The sequence below is a fragment of the Apodemus sylvaticus genome, chromosome 13 (assembly GCF_947179515.1).
Source record: "Apodemus sylvaticus chromosome 13, mApoSyl1.1, whole genome shotgun sequence".
NCBI classification, from domain to species: Eukaryota; Metazoa; Chordata; class Mammalia; order Rodentia; family Muridae; genus Apodemus; species Apodemus sylvaticus.
The window spans coordinates 66,823,600-66,850,667 of record NC_067484.1 but is presented as its reverse complement, the minus strand read 5'-3'; the positions used below and the strand labels follow the sequence as shown (position 1 = coordinate 66,850,667).

The 27,068-nt window shown below is 43.8% G+C and overlaps 1 protein-coding gene across 2 annotated transcripts in view; it reads left to right on the top strand.

Annotated features, from left to right (window-relative positions):
- Arhgap26 (Rho GTPase activating protein 26) overlaps positions 1-27,068 on the top strand; it is a 390,006-nt gene that overhangs the window by 198,386 nt on the left and 164,552 nt on the right. For both annotated transcript variants that reach the window (XM_052155156.1, XM_052155157.1), the window contains exon 12: positions 15,870-15,906. In XM_052155156.1, coding sequence (XP_052011116.1) covers positions 15,870-15,906 — 37 coding nt within the window. The remainder of the gene's footprint in view (positions 1-15,869; positions 15,907-27,068) is intronic.

The window sequence follows — 27,068 nt, the reverse complement described above, 5'->3', positions numbered from 1 at the left end:
GTAGTTCCTTCTAGAAGCTTGAAGGAATTTGGCAGCTCCTACCCCCTGATGGTCTGCTGTGGTGTTATCCTGATTTGAGATCAAGTTTTTCCTGAGGTCAAACAACAAAGTTTCCTGAATTATAACTATGGCAACAGTGTTTATGCAATACACAAATCAAAGCAAGGGGGGATGGGGGAGGTGTACCCACAACAATCAGGGTGAATAACCACAGAGGCCTTCTTCTCATACTTAAATCACCAGGACTAGAAGCAAAAGGAAAGAAAGGCCTACCTTCTCCCTAGCCTCTGATGGTCACTTGCTACCTGTGTGCTTCAGGGGGCACTGTCCTACCTCTCCTTCGGAAATTGTGTCTCCTTAAATGGTGATGTCTCACACTGAGAAGCCCAAGTACCAACTGCACTCAAAATGGGAAGGGTTTAACATACAGAAAATCTACTCACCCAGCTCCTTAAATCTTGCTTCTGAGCCAAAGAGAAGGACCCCAAGGGAGGAATGTCACCTTCTGTCTTAAGTCCACCCTGTCCTCTAATTATGAATAATTTCTTGGACACTGATTCTATGCTTGGCATTGTATTTGGTGCCATTTCCTCCTACCCTACTTTCCATACACACAGTAGAAGGATCTTCTCTTCAAAGGAGAATGGAAATAACAAAGAATGAAAGGCTATACTTGAAAGTGTTAAGTTCTGTAGACTGACTGTAAGTGCAGTTAGAGGTCAAAGAAGGGACCCATTAGGGTGGTCTGTGAGCCTCCAGGGACTAGGAAGCCTTGTGGAAGGGTAGGCAAGGCAAACAACATTCGGAGTGCCTTCAGGCTCCAGGAGAGCTATTTTTACTTCTCACAATGCTCTCATAAAGTGTGGTTTCTTAGCTCTACTTTACAATGAGAAAACAGACTCAGAAATGTCAGATGATCATCCGAGGGCACAGAGCTTGAAAGTGGTAGAGCCAGACATTACTGTGAAGTCTCTTAAGCCCACAGCTCACATCTACCACCTAACTGCTTCACTAAAACTAATTCCCCCTATTCTGGAATTTTCCCAAGGCCTATATCATGACGTGATTAACTTTCCCAAATGTATCAACATGCATCAACCCTGGGAATACCAAGGGCTGCCTCTAAATGAAGACAAGCTCAGTCCTATAAGAGTGATACCACCTTAGCCCCAGTGACATAGTGGACATGAAGAGCTCTGACCACCAGTGAGGAATAGGCGCTTGCTTGTACTCCGCCTTTCCTTCACCATTTCATCTTGGGAAGTGAGTACTCTGTCTTTCACACACAATAACCCTTGAAAATTTGAACACTGATATTGTAACATCTTGAAGACTTTTCTTCAACCAAAGCTGTGGATTAGGGAAACATCTACCAAGAGTCATATGTGCCTCGAACTAGAATAGTGATGGAGACAATGAAATCAGTAAGTCCCGAGGGAAGGCCAAAGTCCAAGTGAGAAGTCAAAGAAAATCTGACTTAGGGCAATAGAGAAAGGAATGGGGTAAGAGATTAGCATTGGAACATTTTTCTCCTGTGGGTTTTGCTGTTGCTTTGCTTTTGTCCCATAACTCTTGGCTGTAAGCCACTGGGTCTCAATTTTAAAAAGAAGATGTTCCTGGCTCACAGTGAAAAGATCAAGAATGAACCCTGTACATGTTTAGATGAATAGGCTTAAATGATACTGGAATCCAGTGTCCCTTTATATTGTGGCTTTCCTTACATTTTCCTGGCTTGTTTTACTTCATTTTCATGATGGTGGACTTGTCTGTAAATCTTTAGATATATATAGTATATAGTATATAGTATATAGTATATAGCAATATAGTATATAGTATATAGTATATAGCAATATAGTATGCCTTCCTTTCCAGTGGTGGTGGCAGATGTTGTTGTAATTATTATTTAAATAATAAAATCAAATACTACCGGCTGGATTTCACTTGACGTGAATCCCATAAACTAGATTTTAGAGTTTGAGTCACATGGATGGACCTGAAGATGCAGTAAGGGTCTGCTCCATGTGAAACATGGATTAGGGATTGTGGTTTCTCTTGGGATGTGAAAATGAAGCCAAGTAAAAGAGGAGTGCGGATACTGAGCAGTAGGGGGAGTTGCAGGTGCTCTTTGTTTTTCTCTAATGTGGCTGAGGAAAGAGAGAAGGCTTGTGTTTCTGAAGGTACAAATTAGCTGGTAATGCTTGAATTAATAGGAAACCAAGCTTATTTTCTACCCATCATCCTTGTCATAATCACAATGCACTGCAAGCAGCAAGCAGCAAGCTTTATGCATGACATGCTGTTGTGTTGGTGTACAAAAAGGCTTCAGGGGTTGTCAACAGACTTTCCATGGCTGTAGGAGTCCAGTCATCTGGTCTACCTTTTTCTGTGCTCCTTTCATGAGAGTGCCTGAGTCCTGAGTTATTTATGATTGCATAGGAAAGGGGACTTAGCACTGTCATGCAGACAGCCCCTTTCTCAGCCTTCATCTGAGAGCTCCCCAGTGGCCCTCTGGACTCTACAACCCTCTGTTGCCTTTGTCACCTGCAGGATACAGAGCCAACATGAAGCAATGGGCCATAGAGAGTAAATAGCTTTGGAAGGGAGTTTGATAATTTTGAGTTAAGTCAAATAAGAAAAAGCTGTTTTTTTATTTTCTTGTACTAAGTACGGAGTTCTATATTTACATTTCCCTATCAAGTAAAGATTCCTAAATAATTTTCCAGAAGAATGAGACACAGTCCCCAGGAAATGGTAGACCTGGCTTACTTTTTAGGTCTTGACACAACTCTGTCCTCATCAACTCTAACACAGGGATTAGGAGAGAAAATCATTTTTTTTTCACTCCTTGCACTTAAAACCTACCTTCCTAATCGATGCTTTTGAGTAGCCTGCTGCATGCTAGCTCCTGAGCCCTATTTATGTGTAGCTCTGCTGGGCAAGAGCTGGGATTTGATGTTTGTCCAGGGTCAGATTCTTGCAAAGTACTGTCAAATATGTTTTTATTGGCTTGACTTTTGAGAGAGCCTCCCTGAGACAGCGAGTGCAATACTGTAGCTCTGGGATGGAAACGTCAAGCAAGGGTAGGTTGCCCACTGAGGAATGGAAGAGAAGCAAGAGCCAGTTCCTTTTGCTTTTTGAGCTTGTCTGTCACTCAGTCTGAAGAAATGAGAGGCATCTTTGTGATGGGAATGGGGCACAAAAACTTTCCATTTCTAAGCTGTCTTTTCTAGTAGCGAGTCATCCTTCTTTATTCTAAGTTGCTCAAACAGGTCTTGTCTACTCCTGCTTCAGGCATTTCTCCATGTGGCCACCCCTGTGCAGAGAGGTGTCCCTACCTCAAACAATTCCTGTCTTTATGGGATTGCACGGGTAGCATCCCACAAATGCAGGGAGCCTGACTGGTCACTTCTCAAGGGCGACATACAAGTCTCTAAAGTGGTCTGTGTTCAATCGCTCTGCTGAGAATCACTCTGTATCTTCCTCTTGCCATTGCTGGCCAGCTTTCTCTGTGTACTTATAATTTTTAGGAAGGATTTTTTTTGGAGGGAAGGGCATCCTAGATGGTCTCAGGTTGGTTGTGGCTTTCATTATTTATTGCCATATTTGTACTAATTGGAAGTTTGTAAAATTACTGTTGTGTTTAAATGGGTGGAAAATGTGTGTTTACATAATGGCCACTCTGCTGGCATTCTAATTACCAACTAGCCCCACCCCTTTATTAATCTCCAAGCTAGTTGCCAAGCTTGACTGAGCATAGATGTTAAGGCTGACTAAGTGTCCACTTTTGTGTAGAAGGCCGGCCTGCTTCATTCTGGTTCTGTAACTTACTGGCTGTATTAGCTCAGGATGGTAAGGAGCCTGTGTGAGTCTGGGCAGTAGCTTCAGTGGTGGCTCCCCATGTGCTCAAGGATGAAGTACATCAGCACATGCAAATGCTGACTACAGGACCTGCCATTTAATCGTGTGGAGTTATAAAAATGATGGTGGGTGGTGGTTTTTTAATTTGGAAAGTTGTATAAAAGAATTAAGAATAGTTCCTTTAAAAGTTGGCCTTGGATGGTCTTTCTCTTCATTTTTTAAGTAGTGAATGTTAGGTGTATAACATTGCTTACAAGATCGGTACCACTAGGTAACTCAAACTGCACCCCGTCCTTAGCCATTTACCCTGTAAGTGATAACTTCACTCTTAGAAAAGACGGTTCATGTTTGCGAGTAATGGCTGTGCTTGTGCTGACAGCTCCCTTTGTAGAAGGCTCTGAGCTCAATCAAACTTGTATTCTTTGGGTAAAGTATTCTTCAGTCATTATTTCAGTAAATTCTCATAAACCCCTAAGAGGTTGTTAAGATTAGTATTCACCTCCAAAAATTCTTTTATTTTTTTTTATTTTATGTGCATCAATACTTTGCCTGCATGTTTGTCTGTGTACCAAATGCATGCCTGGTGCCTGTAGAGGTCAGAAGAGGGTCTTAGATCCCCTGGAACTGGATTTACAAACATTGTGAGCCAACATAGTGGGTGTGGTGAATTGGAATTGAACACAGGTCCTCTCTGTCCTCTAGTATTCCCCGTTTACAGATAACAAGACTGAGGCCTACGAAGATATAGTGATATGTGTGCAAATGGTAAAGCTAGAGTTTGAACTGCAACAGATTACTGTGATCTCGTTACCACTGAGGGGCAAATGACACAGAAGTGCAAGTTCAAGCAAGGGCAGATGTGGGCGTGCATACCTGTAACCATAGTATTCAGGACGTGAAGCAGAAGGATCAACAGTTCTAGCGGAGTACAGAGGAAGCATGTCTCAGCCACACACGATGTCCAGTGATACAGAACCCTCCTGAGCACTGTTCAAAGATGTTAACTCATACCTTGTATTATGTCCCCACAATGGTATATCAGGGAACAGGAAGGCGGGGTGAGCTCACATATCTTAGAGAATCAGAGTTTGGAGCTGAGTTTAAAATTTAGGTAAAACAGTTTTGTTCATGTACAAACAACAGGGTTTTCCCATAATAAAATACATATTTTAATTGTTTTTTTCATTATTTATTTATTCACTTACCATCCTGTCTGTTGTTCCCTCATCTGGTTCCCCTCACAGACTGCCTCCCTTTATCCCCCTCTCCTTCTCCTGGATATCCCCCTACCCTAGTAGGTCAAGTCTCCATAGTGTTAAGCACATCCTCTCCCACTGAGGCCAGTTAAGGAAGCCCATTTGGGGAACAGCTTCTACAAACAGGAAACAGCTTTAGAAACAGCCTCTGCTGCTGTTGTTGGCACACCCACATGGAGACTGAGCTGCACATCTGCCCTATGTGTGCCGGAGGCCTAGGTCCAGCCTGTGTGTGCTCTTCAGTTGCTGACTCAGTCTCTGATAGCCCCCAGGGGTCCAGGTTAGTTGACCATGTTGGTCAAAACAATAGTTTTAGATAAGTTTGCCTATGAGCCTATTTCTCTAATGCCTTCATTTGTGTAGAGTTTGTTCTGAAAGGTGTGGCCAAGTGCTAATGCAGCCAAAGTCAGATTGGCTCATCAAATGGCTATTTTGCATATGCCTTCACTTATATATTTTTTTTTTTTTTTTTTTTTTTTTTTTTTTTTTTTTTTTTTTTTTTTTTTTTTTTTTTTTTTTTTTTTTTGTCTTTTTTTTTATTTGATATAATTTATTTACATTTCAAATGATTTCCCCTTTTCTAGCCCCCCCCCACTCCCCGAAAGTCCCGTAAGCCCCCTTCTCTTCCCCTGTCCTCCCTCCCACCCCTTCCCAGTTCCCCGTTCTGGTTTTGCCAAATACTGTTTCACTGAGTCTTTCCAGAACCAGGGACCACTCCTGCTTTCTTCTTGTATCTCATTTGATGTGTGGATTATGTTTTGGGTATTCCAGTTTTCTAGGTTAATAACCACTTATTAGTGAGTGCATACCATGATTCACCTTTTGAGTCTGGGTTACCTCACTTAGTATGATGTTCTCCAGCTCCATCCATTTGCCTAAGAATTTCATGAATTCATTGTTTCTAATGGCTGAATAGTACTCCATTGTGTAGATATACCACATTTTTTGTATCCACTCTTCTGTTGAGGGATACCTGGGTTCTTTCCAGCATCTGGCAATTATAAATAGGGCTGCTATGAACATAGTAGAGCATGTATCCTTATTACATGGTGGGGAATCCTCTGGGTATATGCCCAGGAGTGGTATAGCAGGATCTTCTGGAAGTGAGGTGCCCAGTTTTCGGAGGAACCGCCAGACTGCTTTCCAGAGTGGTTGTACCAATTTGCAACCCCACCAGCAGTGGAGGAGTGTTCCTCTTTCTCCGCACCCTCTCCAACACCTGCTGTCTCCTGAATTTTTAATCTTAGCCATTCTGACTGGTGTAAGATGAAATCTTAGGGTTGTTTTGATTTGCATTTCCCTAATGACTAATGAAGTGGAGCATTTTTTAAGATGCTTCTCCGCCATCCGAAGTTCTTCAGGTGAGAATTCTTTGTTTAACTCTGTACCCCATTTTTTAATAGGGTTGTTCGGTTTTCTGGAGTCTAACTTCTTGAGTTCTTTATATATATTGGATATTAACCCTCTATCTGATGTAGGATTGGTGAAGATCTTTTCCCAATTTGTTGGTTGCCGATCTGTCCTCTTGACGGTGTCCTTTGCCTTACAGAAACTCTGTAACCTTATGAGGTCCCATTTGTCAATTCTTGCTCTTAGAGCATACGCTATTGGTGTTCTGTTCAGAAACTTTCTCCCTGTACCGATGTCCTCAAGGGTCTTCCCCAGTTTCTTTTCTATTAGCTTCAGAGTGTCTGGCTTTATGTGGAGGTCCTTGATCCATTTGGATTTGAGCTTAGTACAAGGAGACAAGGATGGATCAATTCGCATTCTTCTGCATGCTGACCTCCAGTTGAACCAGCACCATTTGTTGAAAAGGCTATCTTTTTTCCATTGGATGTTTTCAGCCTCTTTGTCGAGGATCAAGTGGCCATAGGTGTGTGGGTTCATTTCTGGATCTTCAATCCTGTTCCATTGATCCTCCTGCCTGTCACTGTACCAATACCATGCAGTTTTTAACACTATTGCTCTGTAGTATTGCTTGAGGTCAGGGATACTGATTCCCCCAGATTTCCTTTTGTTGCTGAGAATAGTTTTAGCTATCCTGGGTTTTTTGTTGTTCCAGATGAATTTGATAATTGCTCTTTCTAACTCTGTGAAGAATTGAGTTGGGATTTTGATGGGTATTGCATTGAATCTGTATAGTGCTTTAGGCAAAATGGCCATTTTAACTATATTGATTCTACCGATCCATGAGCATGGGAGGTTTTCCCATTTTTTGAGGTCTTCTTCCATTTCCTTCTTCAGAGTCTTGAAGTTCTTGCCATACAGATCTTTCGCATGTTTGGTAAGAGTCACCCCAAGATACTTTATACTGTTTGTGGCTATTGTGAAGGGGGTCATTTCCCTAATTTCTTTCTCAGCCTGCTTATCCTTTGAGTATAGGAAGGCCACTGATTTGCTTGAGTTGACTTTATAACCTGCCACTTTGCTGAAGTTGTTTATCAGCTGTAGGAGCTCTCTAGTGGAGTTCTTTGGGTCACTTAGGTAGACGATCATGTCGTCTGCAAATAATGATAGTTTGACTTCCTCCTTTCCAATTTGTATCCCTTTGACCTCCTTATGTTGTCGAATTGCCCGAGCTAGTACCTCAAGTACAATATTGAAAAGATAAGGAGAAAGGGGGCAGCCTTGTCTGGTCCCTGATTTCAGTGGGATTGCTTCAAGTTTCTCTCCGTTTAGTTTGATGCTGGCTACCGGTTTGCTGTATATTGCTTTTACTATGTTTAGGTATGGGCCTTGAATTCCTGTTCTCTCCAAGACTTTAAGCATGAAAGGATGCTGAATTTTGTCAAATGCTTTTTCAGCATCCAATGAAATGACCATATGATTTTGTTCTTTGAGTTTGTTTATGTAGTGGATTGTATTGATGGATTTCCGTATATTGAACCAACCCTGCATTCCAGGGATAAAGCCTACTTGATCATGGTGGATGATCGTTTTGATGTGTTCTTGGATTCGGTTGGCAAGAATTTTGTTGAGTATTTTTGCATCGATGTTCATAAGGGAAATTGGTCTGAAGTTCTCTTTCTTTGTTGGATCTTTGTGTGGCTTTGGTATCAGCGTAATTGTGGCTTCGTAGAAGGAATTGGGTAGTGTTCCTTCTGTTTCTATTTTGTGGAATAGTTTGAAGAGTATTGGTGTTAACTCTTCTTTGAAGGTCTGGTAGAATTCTGCACTGAAACCATCTGGTCCTGTGCTTTTTTTGGTTGGAAGACTTTCTATGACTCCTTCTATTTCTTTAGGCTTTATGGGACTGTTTAGATGGTCTAGTTGGTCCTGATTTAATTTTGGTATTTGGTATCTGTCAAGGAAATTGTCCATTTCCTCCAGATTCTCCAGTTGTGTTGAGTACAGGCTCTTGTAGTAGGATCTGATGATTTTTTGGATTTCCTCAGTTTCCGTTGTTATGTCTCCCTTTTCATTTCTAAGTTTGTTAATTTGGATACTTTCTCTGTGCCCTTTGGTCAGTCTGGCTAAGGGTTTATCTATCTTGTTGATTTTCTCAAAGAACCAGCTCCTAGTTTTGTTGATTTTTTGTATGGTTCTCTTTGTTTCTACTTGATTGATTTCGGCCCTGAGTTTGATGATTTCCTGCCTTCTACTCCTCCTGGGTGAAATAGCTTCTTTTTGTTCTAGGGCTTTCAGGTGTGTCATTAAGTTGGTAATGTATGCTCTCTCCATTTTCTTTTTGGAGGCACTCAGGGCTATGAGTTTTCCTCTTAGCACTGCTTTCATTGTGTCCCATAGATTTGGGTATGTTGTGTTTTCATTTTCATTGTGTTCTAAAAAGTCTTTAATTTCTTTCTTTATTTCTTCCTTGACCAAGGTGTCATTGAGTAGAGTATTGTTCAATCTCCACGTGTTTGTGGGTTTTCTGTTGTTTCTGTTGCTATTGAAGACCACTTTTATTCCATAGTGATCAGATAGGAGGCATGGGATTAGTTCTATCTTTTTATATTTGTTGAGGTCTGTCTTGTGACCAATTATATGGTCGATTTTGGAGAAGGTACCATGAGGTGCTGAAAAAAAGGTATATTCTTTTGTTTTAGGATAGAATGTTCTATATATATCAGTTAAATCTAATTGGTCCAAAGCTTCAATTAGTTTCATTGTGTCCTTGTTTAGTTTCTGTTTTCCTGATCGGTCCATTGAGGAAAGTGCAGTGTTGAAGTCACCAACAATTATTGTGTTAGGTGCAATGTGTGCTTTGAGTTTTAATAAAGTTTCTTTTATGAAAGAGGGTGCCCTTGCATTTGGAGCATAGATGTTCAGGATTGAGAGTTCTTCTTGTTGTATTTTTCCTTTGACCAGCAAGAAGTGTCCCTCAGAGTCTCTTTTGATGACTTTGGGTTGAAAGTCAATTTTATCTGATATTAAAATGGCTACTCCAGCTTGTTTCCTGAGACCATTTGCTTGTAAAATTGTCTTCCAGCCTTTTACTCTAAGGTAGTGTTTGTCTTTGACCCTTAGGTGTGTTTCCTGTAAGCAGCAAAATGTAGGGTCCTGTTTACGTATCCAGTCAGTTAGTCTGTGTCTTTTTATTGGGGCATTGAGTCCATTGATGTTAAGAGATATTAAGGAATAGTGATTGTTACTTCCTATCATTTTTGACGTTATTTTTTAAATTTGATTGCTTAACTTATTTGGGTTTGATGAAAGGTTACTATCTTGCTTTTTTCAGGGTGGAGTTTCCCTCCTTGTATTGGTGTTGTCCTCCTATTATCCTTTTTAGGGCTGGGTTTGTGGATAGATATTGGGTGAACTTGGTTTTGTCGTGGAATATCTTAGTTTCTCCATCTATGGTGATTGAGAGTTTTGCTGGATATAGTAGTTTTGGTTGGCATTTGTGTTCTCTTAGAGTCTGCATGAGATCTGCCCAGGACCTTCTAGCCTTCATAGTCTCAGGTGAAAAGTCTGCTGTGATTCTGATAGGTCTTCCTTTATATGTTACTTGGCCTTTTTCTCTTACTGCCTTTAGTATTCTTTCTTTGTTTAGAACATTTGGTGTTTTGATTATTATGTGACGGGAAGTATTTCTGTTCTGGTCCAGTCTGTTTGGAGTTCTGTAGGCTTCTTGTATATTCATGGGCATCTCTCTCTTTAGGTTAGGGAAGTTTTCTTCCATAATTTTATTGAAGATATTTGCTGGCCCTTTAAGTTGTAAATCTTCACTCTCATCTATGCCTATAATCCTTAGGTTTGGTCTTCTCATTGTGTCCTGGATTTCCTGGATATTTTGGGTTACAAGCTTTTTGCACTTTGCATTTTCTTTAACTGTTGAGTCCATGGTTTCTATGGAATCTTCAGCATCTGAGATTCTTTCTTCTATCTCTTGTATTCTGTTGTTGATATTTGCATCTCTGTCCCCTGATTTCTTCCCAAGGCTTTCTATCTCCAAAGTTGTCTCCCTTTGAGTTTTCTTAGTTGTTTCTACTTCTGATTTTAGATCCTGGATGGTTTTGCTTAGCTCCTTCCCTTGCATGTTTGTGTTTTCCTGTAATTCTTTAAGAGATTTTTGTGTTTCCTCTTTCATGAGCTCAGCCTGTTGACCAAAGTTCTCCTGTATTTCTTTAAGAGATTTTTGTGTTTCGTCTTTCATGACCTCAGCCTGTTGAGCAAAGTTCTCCTGTATTTCTTTAAGTGTTTTTTGCATTTCCTCCTTGTTGGCTTTTGTATTCTCCTGGATTTCTTTCAATGATTTTTGTGTTTCCCTTGCAAGGGCTTCTAACTTTTGATCCATTTTCTCCTCAATGACCTTCATGTGTTCCTGTACCAGCATCATGACCAGTGATTTTAAATCCAAATCTTGTTTTACTGGTGTGATGGGGTATCCAGGACTTGCTGGTAGAGGAGAATTTGGTTCAGATGTTGCCATATTGCCTTGATTTCTGTTAGTGACGTTTCTGCGTTTGCCTTTTGCCATCTAGCTCTCACTGGTGTTACTTGGTCTTGTCAGTGCTGGACTCACCAGTGCAAGCTGCCCCTTCCCCGTTGGCCTCTGGTGCACAGCTTACACTCTGCACTGCCTATAGACAGGGTGCTGTTTTCCAGGCTGTTCAGATCCCAAAGCAGGCACCTGAAGGCTCCCGCTGGGGCCCGCAGGATTTATCGGAGCACACCGACTTTTCCCAGCTGGCCGCCCGGAAGCCCCCACTAGCCTCTTGAGGGACCTGGAGATGTGGCGGCCACCCAGGCTGATCTGAAGCGGAGAGATTTGAGCTGGGGGCTTCTGCCTGAGGCCTTGCCCCAGATTGTGTCTGTGGACCAGGTGGAACCCGTGTGCACCCCCAGGGAGCTCCGAAGGTGAATGTTGCTGTGACCTCCCCTGTGCTCCGCTCACTCCGCTGGGCAGCCGATTTCCCCAACCGGGCTGGCGCACACTAGGTTAGCCTTGTCGCCTGGGCCCTGAGTCCAGGCAAACGCCTGGGAGGCCAAGGTCCGAGCAAAGTTCCCCTAGGGCTATGTCTGTTATTTGGGTCCGCCAGGTGACCCGGATGGCGGGCGTGCGCGTCCGCGCTCCGCGAAAGCACCGGGAGAGTCTGTTGTGCTAATAACCTCCTGGGCTGGTTGACACACAGATGGCCCACCAAGCCGCCCAGTTCTTGGGGTCAGTCCTGTGCCTTTTGGGGCCTAGACCCCCGTTTTGTTAGCCTCAGGCTACGCTTGTTAGCAGTCTCTGCCCTCCCGAGCACTCTGGCTCCTGTAGGCAAAATGGCGGCGCGTGCACCGGCCGGGGCAAAAAAAAAACTCCTGGCTGGGTTGGCGCCCCGATGGCCACTCGAACAGCCCAGGGCCTGGGTGCAGGCCAACGCCCGTCTGGCTCAGACCCCTGCGGTGTTGGGCCTAGGATTATGTTTGTGTACCTCAGTCTGACTGATCTCTGGAGCCCGGGATCAAGATGGCGGTGAGTCTCTCCTGACTGGCGGGCAGCCGAGTTCTGAAGTGGCTTCCGTGCAGCGAAAGGCTCCGCAGAACCGCAGTTGCTTGCCGCCCGGCTGGTCAGCGAAGGTCAGTGGTCGTGGGCGCAGGGCCTAACTGGACCCTGTGTCGCCTTGGTTCCACTGCTGATGGCCCACTTATATATTTTAAAAGAAGTACCTGCCTGTGCTTTCTCAATATGGCTTAGATAAGATAATGGTACCAAAAGGTTACCCATAGAAAAATTCTGGGAATCCAAATGGCAGTGTGTGTATTTTATAAAAATTCTCTGGGGACATGTAGATTGAATTGGCTCAGCAGTTTAGAAAATCTATTGCCAAATCACATTTGTTGCAGAGAAAGCATACAAAGGCTTTCTGCATCTTGTGATTTATTAAATTGCTCCCCCATTGTAGTTTCTGGGTAAGGATGCAGGCACCTGCAGGGCCCTGTGTCTGTGAGAAAATCCTGCTTTGCCGGCATAGTGATTATCACAGATGGGAGTTCTCTGGTTCTGAGAGGACATGCAGTGTCAGTTCCATGTTAGCCGCCAGTGGGACGCATGGGCGGGCGGTGGTTATATCAGGCTGGGATCTCAAGAGCATTCCCAGTTTCATCTTCTCTCTGACTCAACAGTAAATTATTGTTCTTATGACTCACTTGTTCTGGCTACCCTTGATATCACATTAGCTTTATTATCATTGTCATTGTCATCATCATTGTTGCCATCAGGTTCCATACATGTAGAGTGATAGTGACACTAAAGCTAATCCATTTGGCCTTTCAAGCATTGGATGCTGTCATGATGGGGACTTTGTAACTGCTTGGAATGTAAAGCCATTGTATAGTGCTGTTCTCAAGCTATTATCTATTGTGGAGTTGCTGCCTGCCCTGGTCTACCTTGTTGGGTCATGTGATCACATAGTCCTGGCAGGATTGGTTGTTAGCCTTATTTCAAAACCCATTGTCTTTGGCTCATTTACCCAGACCAGACAGAGATTAATGGCATAGCCTTGGAGGATGGGCTAGCACAAGCGTCGGGTGTGTTGGCCTCATTGATCACACCTCTATAACTCAGCATGCTTGGGCGGTCCAGGCAGGGGTCTCTTGAGACTCAGGAAACCTGGAAGGAAAGTAATTTGGCATGGTTTTGCCTCTTAATTAAAGAGAACTGAAAGCGCCGAGTTTCACTATTCCTTTTGGATTTTGCTTTTACAATCTGAACACGTTTCTCTTGGATAGACTGTTCAGATTGAATTGGAGAAATGCAGTGATCAAGGCAGGCTGGAAGGAAAAACAAACAAATTTGCCAAAATACCGCCTCCTCCTGTGTTGCCCTTACTCAGCTTTCCAAGGTTATTGAGTGCAGTTGTGATGGGCCGCTGCCATTTCAGTCCCTGAGCAAGGCCCTGGTGGGACCTGGCTGTCCCTCACAGCCTTGTCCTTAGTCCTCAGGGTTGTATGGCTTGTGGTGGTTGCCAACCACACTGTCCTTCCTCCTTGTAAGACAGCACTTGCTGGACATGAGTACCTAGACCTTCCTCTTCTATCTTCTAAACTCATGGAGATATTTTCTCTCCAGGTATCCATTGTGGTCTTACCAGACCCACAATGCCTCCTTTGCGGAATTCCATTACACTTGTCAATATTTGAAGGAATCATATTTGTAAATTTGTCTTTTTTATTGTTAGCAAAATTCCAGGTGAGCAGAGCTCCTAGAGACTGCCCGTCTTTATCCGTGGCACCTAAATCACTGCCCAGCTGTTGCATTTGTTAACACAAGCAAAAGAATTGCAGAGGACTGGAGAAGTTTCAATACCGAGTGTCCCTTATTTGATAACCGCTTGAATCAAAGTCATCGAAGCCAAAGGACATGGCATTTGGCTACCTAGAGTCCCTGCTGTTCTCCAAGTCACTCTGTCACCTTTGTACAGTGCCTTGAAGATCCATTAGTAAATGCTGATGCAGTCCAGACACTTTGTTTATCCCAGTGATGGACACTGCTCAGAGAGCCGCCTGCAGCATTGTTGCAGATAGGAGTCAGCACAGTCTCCATAGTGGGCTTTACCTAGACTTTGTGGGGTTTTGTCTTTTCCAAAGTCTGTGAAGGTTGAGCCATTCTTTTTAGCAGAAACACGGGCCAAAGCACCCTCATTTGTCTTGAACTGTGGCAGTCTGTTCCTCTTGACATAATAATTTCACTGCCTGTTCATGGCAGGCAGGGGAGGCATATGCCAAGCAGCTGTAATCACCCCCATTTCTGAGTTCAGGTCAAAGCCATTCTTGTGATGTTTTGTCTCTTGGCCTTGTGTGCGCGCTGGTGGTGACTGAGGCACCAGAGCATCCTCCAAGCTCTGCAGTTCCTCTTATGCTTGTCCTCTGATCTTTAAGTGGCTTCAGTCTTCTATAGAGAATAAATATGATCATATACATGATATATAATAAAACAGGATGACCTCTCAGATGTGGGGCTTGACATTCTCGGGCAACTCCTGGTCAGAGCCATGAAGGCTCAGAGAAGGAAAGGCCAGCTGTGGCCCACCTGAGCACATTGCCCCACCCTTGACTAGCCATTCCTTTACATTCCTTAGTGGAAAACTCATCTTCCGGGGTTTAGTGCTAAGTTTTCAGAAACACTTGGCTTAGTTCTTTTAGGGTTTAAGCACGTGTTTCCCAGCTGAGAGTGACCATCAGCATCCCCCAGGAGGGTTGAATAGATAAGTAGATATTTAAGTTATGATGCCGATGCCGGCTTCCTTCCAGGCTGTTCCATACCTGCACAGGCGTGCAGATTTGGCCCTGGGATTGTTTTCTTAGGTAGAGGTTTCACTCTGCTTCTCATTATAGCAGCAGCACTTCAGGAATAGGTGGTGGTCCAGGGCCTGCAGCCAAGCCCAGCCCACCCTTGGCTTTTATGTAGATTATGGGCCACATTTGATATTTACAGAATCATTTTTGCAATTGACAAGTGATAGAAACCTGTCATTGGATCCCAGAGAAGCAGAATGCCAGCTGCCCTTTGCAGCATAGGCAAAGAATATTTTTTCTGCTTTTAAGACAGTTTTTCTTGCAAAAAAGTTGCATTTTTAATTTTGTAAGAACTTGTTTTCTCTCCTGATATTTAGGTACCTTTTGGTGCTTTTCACTATTCACTGTTTACCATCTTGACCTTTACAGAACAGCTTGTTGATTTTTGCAGTATGTCACTGTCTTCTCTATAGTGAAAAATTTCCCTTCTTACCATCAGACTCTTAGATGAGTTTTATCAACTGTTTAAGAAGTGTTGTAAATGTGATAGCTTCTCACTATAAAATTCTAAAGTCTACATACAGATTAAACGGGGACTGGCCTCACCCCCAGCGTCAGCACTCAACTGTATAATGTCCCTTTGCCATCAACCAGCTGTGAAACCTCATTTCACCTCACATTTTCCAGCTGTAGAACAGTGGTAGCAAGTGCTCTTGCCAAGTATGGCTGAGGTATAGATGGAGATCATTTCTGTGAAATGCTGAGGACATTGTCTTGTGTGCTGTTAATGCTTAATGATCTGTAACTTTGAATTCTCTTCTTCTGATGTATATAAACAAATCAGTTTATTTGCCATTTCAAAAAGATGAGAGAACCCAATACTACCACACTACCCACACACTATAGTGTTCCACAGGTGGTTCTGATCCACGCTTATCTGAGAACAGCTAAGTGCATGCTGGAGAGTAAGCCATTACTGAGGGGGTTCTTATGGGGGGGGGCAGGGAGCAGAAATTGCCTTCCATCTTTGGGTTTTCTGCAGTGAGTCTTTGGGCTGGCACAAAGTAAATTTCTATTTCTATTTTTCAGGTCTACAACTCCAACAAAGACAGCCAGAGTGAAGGGAGTAAGTACACATGGCTGATTGTCTGCAGCCAGACTGGGGGCGGGAGGGGAGGCCTTGAGAAGTTGGCACATCGGGGCTGAGCCACCAGGAAGTGCCATGGGCGTGTCGGGTCAGCCACTCTTCAGAGGGTGGTGCTCTCATAAGCATTATCTCACGTGGTGGTCCCAGGTCTTATTAAGGTGGTAGCTCCAGTCACCACTTATAAGTACTTCATAACCAGCAACCTGAGAGCCAAAGCCGCTGGCACAGTCTGCCATCCGTGCAAGGGCAGTAGCCAAGGTGGACTGGCCGATGGCTTGCTGATTCTGTTCCCTGTGTGGCTCTGAGAGGAAAGAGCAGAGAGCAGCAAGGGGAGGAGATAGTGTCCTTTGATGGAGGTGAGTGGCTGCCTCTGTAGAACATGGCACTTTCCTGCCAAGGGCCAGCTCTCTGCTGCAGCGCCCTAGAGGGCACTTGTGACTGGAAGGCAAGGGGATTAGAGGGAGCACCCGCTGGGAAGGCACTGCAGCCTGATTATCTCCTTGGTGCATAAGAGAAAAAGCAAATTCCTTCCAGGGTGCCCCAAGGGCACAAAGGAAACTGATTCCAGCCTCAGCTTTGCTGTTGAAAAGCCCAGCCCTGAACTGCAGTGGTGCCAGATGAGGGGAGCAGAGTGAGCCCTCTCTTGGTAGACGGAAGTGTGAGCCTTTCACTGTTGTTACTCCTGCTGATCCTCTTCCTCCTACTCTGCCTCCTCTTCTTTTGTGAAAACCATTAGCCATTATGAAATAGATGTTTCTTTCTGAAATACTTTGCCAAAAGATTAAAATAATAACAAGAAACAAAGAGTCTTTAGCCAAGGCTGGCCTCAAATACCTGGCTAGGAATGAACTTCTGACCCTTCTGCCTCCCTACTGAGTGCTGAGATAACTATGGCTGTAACTCTTGACACCTGGTTTATGCAGTCTTGGGCTTGAACCCAGTTCCTTGCGGATGAGAGACAAGAACCCATATCAACCAGGCTATATTTTCAGCCATTGCCAGAAGATTCAGATAAAATAGTAAGTGATTTATAGTGACTACAACTGACAAGATTGTCCTCTTTGTTATGAGAGAAAAACCAGGTTTGGTTGTTTTCTCTTCAAAAGTGGAGTAAGGAAAACACGTTAAGTAAATATTCAAGGAAACAAAGAAGTAGCTTTCCCCAGACCCCAATTTAAGTAGGTTGTTTAGTGTCTGGGGTTAACTTTGCCTAGGGCTAGGGAACAGAACTCAGAGTTTAGCCATGAAGAAGCACAGAAAGCTGGAGTGTGCCTTGGTGGTAGAGCAGATGAAGGCACAGGCTGGCAGACAGACTGGCTCTGGAGATGCAGGGGCCGACAATAAGGGGCCTTCCGGATGCTGTTTGCAGGATATGAAGTGAAGAGTCAGATTCCCAGGAAAGATACAATCCAGTGAGTATAATGTGTGCTTCCCCAAGGAAAAACAATACACTGATAGATGGTTTCTAGAATGTTATATGAAATGGGAGCTGGAAGGCTTCTCAGGGGAAATTAGGGACGCCACCAGGATAGAAAGTATGGATACCCAGCAGACTGAAAGAACAGCCTGGCCTCAGGCAGAGACAGCGCCTCTTAGTAAAGACTCCAAGAGACCCCAAGAGCTGTGGAGATGAGAATAGAACATGCAGAGTTCTCTGCTGCATGCTCACCTGCACCTGTTGACTTTATGAACCTGCTTCTCGGTGTAAGTGTCAAGAGGTTGAAAACATTCTATTGGAAATGATTTTATTGATGGGTGTGCTAATGGGTCCTGCTGGTCCACAACTGTTTCAGGAGTTTGTTTGGAAGTTTTCCGGAAGTGGCTAGTCCTTGACTCAGTGATCTTTTCTAAAGTACAAACTGTTTAACATGCAAGAGAGCAGTTAAGGAGTCTATTAAATGGAGTAAATTTCAGAGTAGTATGCAGCCTTAAACAAGAAGAAGGATGTAAGGGGCAAGTTTCTATAGTCAGGATCTGTAGACTCACCTACAGAGGGGGCCCCCGTAAAGAGATGTCTAGCTCAGTTAGCTGTGGGCTTGCCTCTGAGAGAGTTTAATTGGAATAATGGAAGCTGGGGAAATCTCCTCTGAATGTGGCAGCACTGTCTTGTGGGCTAGTCCCTGGAACGAGTGAAGAGAAGAGAAGGAACAGTGTACCATGAATTCTTTCATCCCCAGCTCTCCTCTCCACCCTTGACTGCGAGTGTAACGTGATTAGCCACTTCGTTTATGGTACCTTGACTTCCACGCCGTGCTAGACTATAACCCAAGTTACGTGCCAAATAAACTTTGTTTTCTAAGATTTATTTATTATGTACTATCATGTATATATACATGGTTCTGCCTGTTCGCATGCCTGAGTGCCAGAAAAAGGCACCTGTCTCATTAGGGATGGTTATAAGCCACAATATGGTTGCTGGGAATTGAACTCAGGGCCCTGGAAGAGTGGCCAGCGTTCCTACCCTCTGAGGTATCGCTCATCCCTAAAGTTAGTTTCTTAAGTTGCTTTTATCTCAGAGTATTTATTTTATCACAGCAACAGAGGGAGAAGCCGAGGCAGGAGGGCTGTGGCAGTGGCTCAGCAATCCAGGCACTTGTACAAAGCAAGGGGACCAGGGTTCAGATCTGCGGAACCCACAGACATGTCAGTGGGCATGGCAGCCATGTGTTATCCTAGGTCCTGAAGTCAGAAACAAAGGATCTCTGAGCAATCTGGCTAGTGAAACTAGGTTAGTTGGAAAGCTCTGGATTTGATTAATAGAATCTGTATGGAAGGATAAGGTAGAAGAATGAACCAGGAATATTCCCAGCAACAACCTTGGGCTTCTTATGCACACACACACACACACACACACACACACACACACACACACGCAAATGAACACACAGGCAAACATACCGCACACAAATATGTGAAAAAAAGGAGAAATGGAACAAGGAAGATCTTAATGTGTTTGGCACCTGCAGTAGAAGATTATTGAATTTTTAAAATGAGGGTAGTGGAACAAAATAAAGGGAGAATTCATGGAACTGATCTAGGTGTTTGATAGAAAAGTGTCTTAAGCTACATTGATCATCAAATACTAAATCATGATGGAGATCGGCTTACTGGGGATGTTCAGTTCCTAGTGTGTTTCTATGTAAGCCACATTGTCTATTGCTAAAATATTTTACAGTGATAGCTGTTAGTAACCACTTGATGTGTGTCAGGTACAAGGTTTATTAGACTAAGTTTGTTGGTAACGTTTGGCTTGATTTGTAGCTGAAGAAATTGAGGTTAATAAGCTCTCAGGATACAAGTTAGTCTAAATTTTATCCAACCCCAGTTGTATTCCTGAACACAGGCAAGTTTATTTTATATTTTCTTGAACAAAGGATGGTTCAGAGTCCTCAACGAAGATGCAGACTCTGCTGGAGCATCTGCTTCTGCCTCTTGTTACTCACAGACTGAGGAGATTCGCTTGTGTCAGTTGTGGAAAACACTTTATGTAGGAAGAAGAAGAGAGAGTGATGGAACAAAAAAATAGTAGCCACCTTTTCAAGACTGCTTCACTTTGTGTTGCTCTTCACTGACTTCCAGGCTGGCCATGGATTAGTGGTCTGGGTTGGTGTTGCCTTCCTTTCTTGGCATTAATAGTCTCTGCCATATCATGCCGTTTCTTACCTCCCTCCTATCTAGGAATTGAACCCAGGGCCTTGAGTATGCAGGGCAGATGCCCTACCACTTGGCTGCAGCCCTCACTTGACGCTCTTGTCTCTCTTCTCTTTACTGGCCTCATCTGCCACACACAGCACTCACTGTTGCTTAGGATCATGGTCTTTCTGCCATTTTTTAATGTCCCAGTTTAAGTTCTCATAAAGGTAAGAAGTCAATCTGATAGGAATTTAAGGATTGACCATTGCTTTTCTGACCAAATTCCAAATATTAGCATGCAGAAAAAAGAAAAAAAAAACGGCCAGGAGGAGGCGCACGCCTGTAATCCTAGCACTCTGGGAGGCAGAGGCAGGCGGATTTCTGAGTTCGAGGCTAGCCTGGTCTACAGAGTGAGTTCCAGGACAGCCAGGGCTATACAGAGAAACCCTGTCTCGACAAAAACCAAATCCAAAAATACCAACCAACCAAACAAACAAAAATTCCAAAAAGCTATGTATGTATTTTGTTTTCTCAAAGGTTTTGGTGGGACTTTGAATGCAAATCTGTTGTCATAGAGCCAGCGTGTTCTGAGGGGGAAGATAGCTGGCGGGAATTCTTTTGTGGACTTGTCAGAATTTGTTACTTCGACTGTGAAGTTTCTCTCAGGGCATACAGTGCCCGTGGGTATTAAACCGACTGGCAAATGGCATCTGTTGCCTGCTGTATTTTCACATTGCTCACTTGACAAAGAGAAGACAGGCCAGGCCCATTTCTCTGAGGCTCCTTTTGTTCCGTCTTCTGTGTGTTCTGTTTAAATCTCAGGTACAAAGCACACATCTTCCTTCCCTGCTCATTATTGTCCTAATCTTCCATCTTATGTATTCATATATTCTCTTCCACCTCTTTTCCCTGTGTACTTTAGTTTACCCTTTAGGCCACTATTCAGTTTGCACCTTTAAAGCACATTTCTTATAAAAATGTATCTTCTATCTGTCCCTGTCCTTAAATTATACAAACAGCTCTGTCTTGTTCTGATTTGTCTTTGTCCCTTCAGCGTGTGTTGGGGGCCATCCCCATCATCCCTTGTGATCTAGATGGTGCCCCTGCCTACCAACCACTCAAAGGTGTATTATCTGGTGTTGAAGAGATGTGGTCCATCTCCTCAGCTGTATTCATCTCTGAAGTTCTCATCAGCACAGAACATCTCTGTGATGTGATCGTGTGTGATGCTGTCCTGGGGTTATACTCTCTGATCCAATAGCTAGTCCATGACAGGCTTGGTTAAGTAACCTCCTGTTGCCCTCCATAGTGGTTTGTCTACAGTGCCACTAGCCCTACATGCACATTTCCCATTCCTGCCAGCTCTCTTACTCAGCATTGTGGTTTCTTACTGGTCTAATACAGTTACATGGTCACATAGATCTTTTTCTGGTAAGCAAAGCGTTCTGAGTGTCTGCTCATCTTGCTAGCCAGTCCCTTGGGGCATCCTCGTCTCGTAATGGCTTGCTCATGTCCTTTGTCCATTTTTCAGTGACAGTTGCCATATTTCCCTCATGTACCTGCAAAGTTATTTCTTTAGATATTAATTTTTATTAATTTAAGACATTTTATCTTACTTTTGTGGTGATAGGGATTGAACCAGAGCCTTGCACATGCTAGGCAAGCCTCTGAAGCCAATATTTAGACATTTAAAACACACTCTCCCATCTTGTTACCTATTGATGCTATTTGTACTGTTGTTCCTTGATGCTGGGATTGAACCCGGGCCTTGTGCGTGCTAGAGAGCTGTATTCTTTACACAGTTGGATTGAACCCGGGCCTTGTGCGTGCTAGAGAGCTGTATTCTTTACACAGTTGGATTGAACCCAGACCTTGTGCGTGCTAGAGAGCTGTATTCTTTACACAGTGATAGCATCTTTTAATCTTGTCTCTGCTTTCCTTTCTGGTTCCTGATCTTCAAATCGTTTTTGAAGAAGGCCTTTTTAACCCAAGTCCTGATGACATACACCCAAATCCCTTGCCTTCCACTCTCTTCCCTCTTTTCTTCTCTGTCCCATCTTCCATCCTTCTGTCCCTACATCCATCTGTCCTTCCCTCCCTCTTATGCCATTTTTAGGGGTTGACACTGCTACTCATACACAATTTATTCTTTGAGAATAGATTTAGTAAGTTTCTCAAACATGAAACCCTCATTTGCATTTAGGATTATGTTAATTAATAGATTGATTTTTTGAGGAAAACCATTTTCATCTGTAATCTCATCCTCTGCTCCAAGAACTTCCAACGTCTTTCTATTTATTCAGACAAATGGCCTTTTATTTTCATTTGAGTTTTCTGCCTAGAGATCTTGAGTGTTCTTGGAGTTTTCCTGAAATATTAAAGACTGAAGACAGCCTTCTTTGTTTTTGCTCATTGTGTATCAGTGGTCTTGTGTGTGGAGAACTTTCCTTTGGCTGTTTGGAGAATGTCAGAAGCATGGAGCTCTCCAGGTGGTCAATTCTGACTGAACAGAAAAGGAGAAGGGGAGAGTGGAGTTACAGCTGGTGAAGAAGAACTTGATTTCCTGTCCCCGAGCTTCTCACAGACAGGACAACCATCCAGTCTCGGGATCCCCTCCACTCTTGCAGGAGGCAGGGCTCTGCACTAGGCCAGGTCTGTCCTGGCCACTCTTTCTGGCTCCTCTCCCACCTTGATGCTTGCTTAGTCCTGTTCTACACTTGACCTTTGGCTACCGTTGTGAGATTTATTCTCCAAAGATTCAGAGAATTGGAATCAGCTCCGGTCAGAAGTAGGAGGAGAAACTAGGAAGGCTTGTTCTCGGCCTAGGCCGCTTTCCCAACTCAGAAGCAGTTAAAGTACCCACATCAATCCAGTGAGAGACTCTAAGACTTTAGGATGTAAGTTTTAAATAATAGATGTCACTATCTGTTCAACTCCTCAAAGGTTAGTTTTAAAAACAACAAACAAAAATCAAAAAACTAGAACTGCAGGTTCCCTCCAACAATTTAAAGGCTGAAAACTGAGGGACTGGAGCAGAGAGGGCCCAGTTTCTCAATCTGGTTACCCATAGTGCCACCTCCCTCTATGTGAGACACAATCCAAATCAACAGGCTAATTAGGTCACATTTAGTATCAGGAGTCCGGATTGCTGCAGGCTTGACTCCTCGAGGACATCATCAGAGCACAGCGAATGCTGAGCACCTGTCTTTTCAGCATGTCATGGCGGCAGCTCACTCCGCCTCCACTCCTGTTTGACGCTCTCTTCACTCCTATTTGAACCTCCTACTGGATGAACCTTTAGGAGGTCAGGCTTCCTGAAGGTCCTCATCTGGTAAATGCCCCTCTGAGCACATAAGGGCAGATGTTACTGACAGCCTCGAGCACTAGGGGGAGAACACCTTCAGCTGGAACAGACAGCTCTGCATTTAAGTGCAGATGTGCAGCAGAGCCTTCCAGGACCCAGAGCAATAGACAGATGGCCCAGTTCTGTTGGGGTGCATGTATAGTATGCATATCATCAACAAGTGTACCCTTTGTGTAAATGCCCCAAAATGATGGATTTGAAAATAAGCCTCAGATGGGATTTCATCTAGACTGAACAGATTTAGAAAATGCAAACTTCCCCGAGGGGCTGTGGCTCATTAGTAGAGGGCTCACTCATGTACTATGTGCAAGGCTGTCGGTGCAATCAGCAGACCAGCAAGGAAAACACAGATGTCTCTTTTCTCCAGAAGAAGGACAAGCAATAGATGCTCAGTACTCAAAGTCTTAATCACTCCTTCCTTGCAACTGGCTTTCCATCTAGCACCTTTACGAGAGCCACTCATATCTGAATTATGCTGAAGAACCCACTGTACTTTCTCAGTTTGTTATTCACAGTGGGGTGGGGGGAGAATAGCAATGATTAGACTGTGAGTGCTCTGTGTGGAGCTAAAGGTGTGGTCTCTTGTTTATAGGATGTGGACTTTGAATCTCCAAACTGTACTCTGAGCAGTTTAAAAACACATATTCTTTCTGGTTATTAAATAATATGAAGTTGCAGTAGAACATTAAGGAAATATAGCAAACTGATTTTCAAAAACAGTAAAACTAATTTGTAAGCCCACAGCAATTTCATTCTTGAATTTTTAAATGATGTCTTATGTTTTTTCCAGTATTGCTATGGATTTTGGATTAATTAGCATTATGCTAAAGAAACTTATTCCCATTCTGTTTTTTTAATGTCCAAGAATTTTCTGTGCCATAAAGTTACATCTTGATAAAAATTTTGGTGTTTATTTAATATTCCATAATAGGATTCTGTCCTAATTGGCACTAATGGTCCTTTCCAGTTGATTGATATTTTGAGACCTATACATGCTGTATATCATTCCTTATACATATCTGAAACATTCCCCCCCTCATTCTTTCTCTCTCTCCTTTATGTTTATGGGTATTTTGGCTGCATATATATCTGTATATCACATGTATGCCTGCTACTCATACTGGTTAGAATCAGGCATCAGATACCCTGAGACTAGAATTACAGATAGTTGTGAACCATCAAATGGGTACTTGGGATTGAATCCAGGTCCTCTGGAAGAGTAGCCAGTGTTGTTAACTGCTGAACCACCTCTTCAATGAAATGCTTTGATTAGGATAAATTTGACTGTGTTGATTAGTGCTTTCATATAGGTGCTATGGAGCTGATATAGATTAGCATGTTGGCCCTTGATCCTTGGTGAGAGATGGAAGGGCCCTCTATACTTTCATTATCTTTCCTGTAGGAATGGAGATATCAGTATTCCTGTCTTCCAAACTCAGTGTGAGGATTAAAGTTGAGCACGGTATCTGACATGTTAATACCTAATCACTCCTGGGTTTAGTTCTTCCCGTCACCTGGCCAAGTGTGTTACTCACTGACAAGGAAACTCTTTTTCTGGGGATGGTGGTGCATGTACTTCAAGGTTGGTGTCAGAGGATGGAGAGTTCCAGGGCAGCCTGGGCAACATAGTGAGACCTTGTTACAAAACCAAAAGAGCAGCAAACAACAGAACAAGGAAAAGCCCCAAGTCGAGAAAAACCACTGGCTTGACAGATCTGCTCTTGCAGGGAGCAGTGCGGAGAAAGAGGGAGGTAGCCATTTTGTCAGCCTTGAAGCTCTCTGAGTGCAGTTCATTCAATTCTGGTAGCGGCACATCTCATTGTGGCGGCCTCGGGAGCTTCTAAGTAGCTGTCTCTAATGCATGCTTAGTGTGGTGTGAATGGGAGGCACAAGCACAATAAATGTGCTGATTTTGTAGATGCCATCATTTACCACAGAGATCTTGCTCTTCGGTAAAGGGGCAGAGAGGAAATAGTTTCAGCTTGTGGAACTATTGATTTCCTCTACCTCACCAGTGGGAAAGCAGCCACAGGTGCTCTGGGGATGAATAGCGGAGAACTGACCAGTAAAGCTGTATTTGCAGAACGGGCAATGGTGACCTTTAACAGTGGAGTATAGTTTGTTAACTCTTCACTTAACACACAGTGAATTAAAAAAAAAAAAAGCTAGTGTGTTTAGAATGGCATGGGATTTTGACAGGGGGACGGTAAGTTTCAAATGGCTGTCACTTACAGAAATGGAGTTCTGTGTGTCTAGGTTTTAATGGAGCAAATGGAATTCAAGAGACAGAATCGTGAAGTAGGAAAACCAATGGCCAGGTCCTTTGCTTCTGCTGCTCTTGGCATGTGTGGATTCTTCGCTTTGTTTCTTTATACAGCCAGACATGGGAGACTAGAGGGACTTCTATCAGCAGTCTTTAGCATCTAACCCAGTGGTTCTCAACCTGTGGGTCACGACACCTTGGGAGTCAAACAACCCTTTCACAGGGGTTGCCGGGCACCATTGGAGAGCACAGATATTTACATTGTGATTCATAAGATTAGCAAAATTAAAGTTATGAAGCAGCAAAAAAAAAAAATGCTATGGTTTCACCACAATGTGAGGAACTGTACTAAAGGGTCACAGCATCAGGAAGGTTGAGAACAACCTCTCTAACCTGTCAGGTTCTTTTTTGCCCCTGTGTGGACCCACCACATGAATCTCCATATTGGAACCGTTAGAATCGGTCTTTCCTCAAATACCTGTCCTCAGTGCTGGGTGAGCCAGGGCCACATGCTTTGATGGCTCTAAAGTCTTGGGGTTGGCTCTTTACAGTGGTACCCTGGCATCCCACAGAGATTCTGGAGCAAACGGAGCCACTCCCTGTTGTCTCTGTTGTTTACATTCTCGTTCTTAATGCTGTCACTCAACTCAGAGTGCTCAGTAGTGCTTTAGTCAGGCTCCTCTTGATGTATGAGGCAAGACTGAAGACAGGAGAGGAGATGGGCAGGGATGCATTTCCATCTCTCTGTGTTTGCCTAGGTCCGTCCCTCTGATCCTCAATTCTCTTCATCTCTGTGTTTTGGCTTCCCTTCATCTGCCAGACAGAAAAGAGATTCACCCTTGAAGATCACCGCGGAATCCCCATTGGGCTAGCATGGGCATTTTTAAGAGGGTTCTAAAGCTGTCAGCCTTCATGATCAAAGGCCCACATTCTCACGAAAACAGTAAAGGGCAGGAAAAGGGGATTCCCTCTCCCCCTTGCTTCCAGTCACCTTTGGCCCTTTGCTGTTAGAACACCCACAGTAGAGAGGCAGGAAGAGGCTGCTATTGGTAACAAGGATCCCTTTGGGATCAGAGCCATCCAAAAGCTGCCAGGTCTCCCCTGTTGGGTAGCTTATAAATAGAACATTTCCCCTTTTAAACCTGAGCAGAGTGGAAGCATTAATGGGCGCACTGCCTGGTCTCTGCACACTGGTCCACGAGGCAATCAGCTGAGTGTACCTTCCCTCTGGCTTTCCACCCCGCCTGCCAGAGATGGCGCACAGCAGATTCTTCTCCATGCTGCCTGCTCCCCTGTGACCTCTTGGCCTTTCTTCACCCTGCTGGTCCTTCTGACTTCTGAGGCTCAGTTAGAGTCAGACAAGAGGCTGTGTAGGCACTGGCCTTCTGCACTTGGCCTTTTGCTAGGAATCATGCCTGTGACATGGTCTCGGTGGCTGCACTGAGCTAGAATTATATTTAGTAAAGCAGTGATGTCTTAACTCTAGCATGCCTTAGCTTCAGGCAGAGTTTGGAGAGGGGGGGGGGGATACTCTTCAGATACTTTCAGTTCCCAGCTGGTGTATGTAATGAGACCATCTTCCAAGGACAGTATTGGCAATGGGGTTCCTTGAACTTGCCCAGGCAGTCAGAAACCTTTTTGCTTATCCTGGGAGACATTTCAGAAATCCATTCTTAGCTTTAGACTGACAGAGTCTGCCAGCATCTAATTTTGCTTTGGCCTAATGTTTGCCTTTTCCTCCTGATGTGGGATGGGTACTGACAGACTGGTAAGAACTACTACCTCCTGACACTCCAGTTGAGCTTCAAGGCAGTATGGTATAGGGCTCTGGGTACTTCTCTAACCCCTACATCAAGGGGCAGCTAAGGCAGAGGTTGAGAG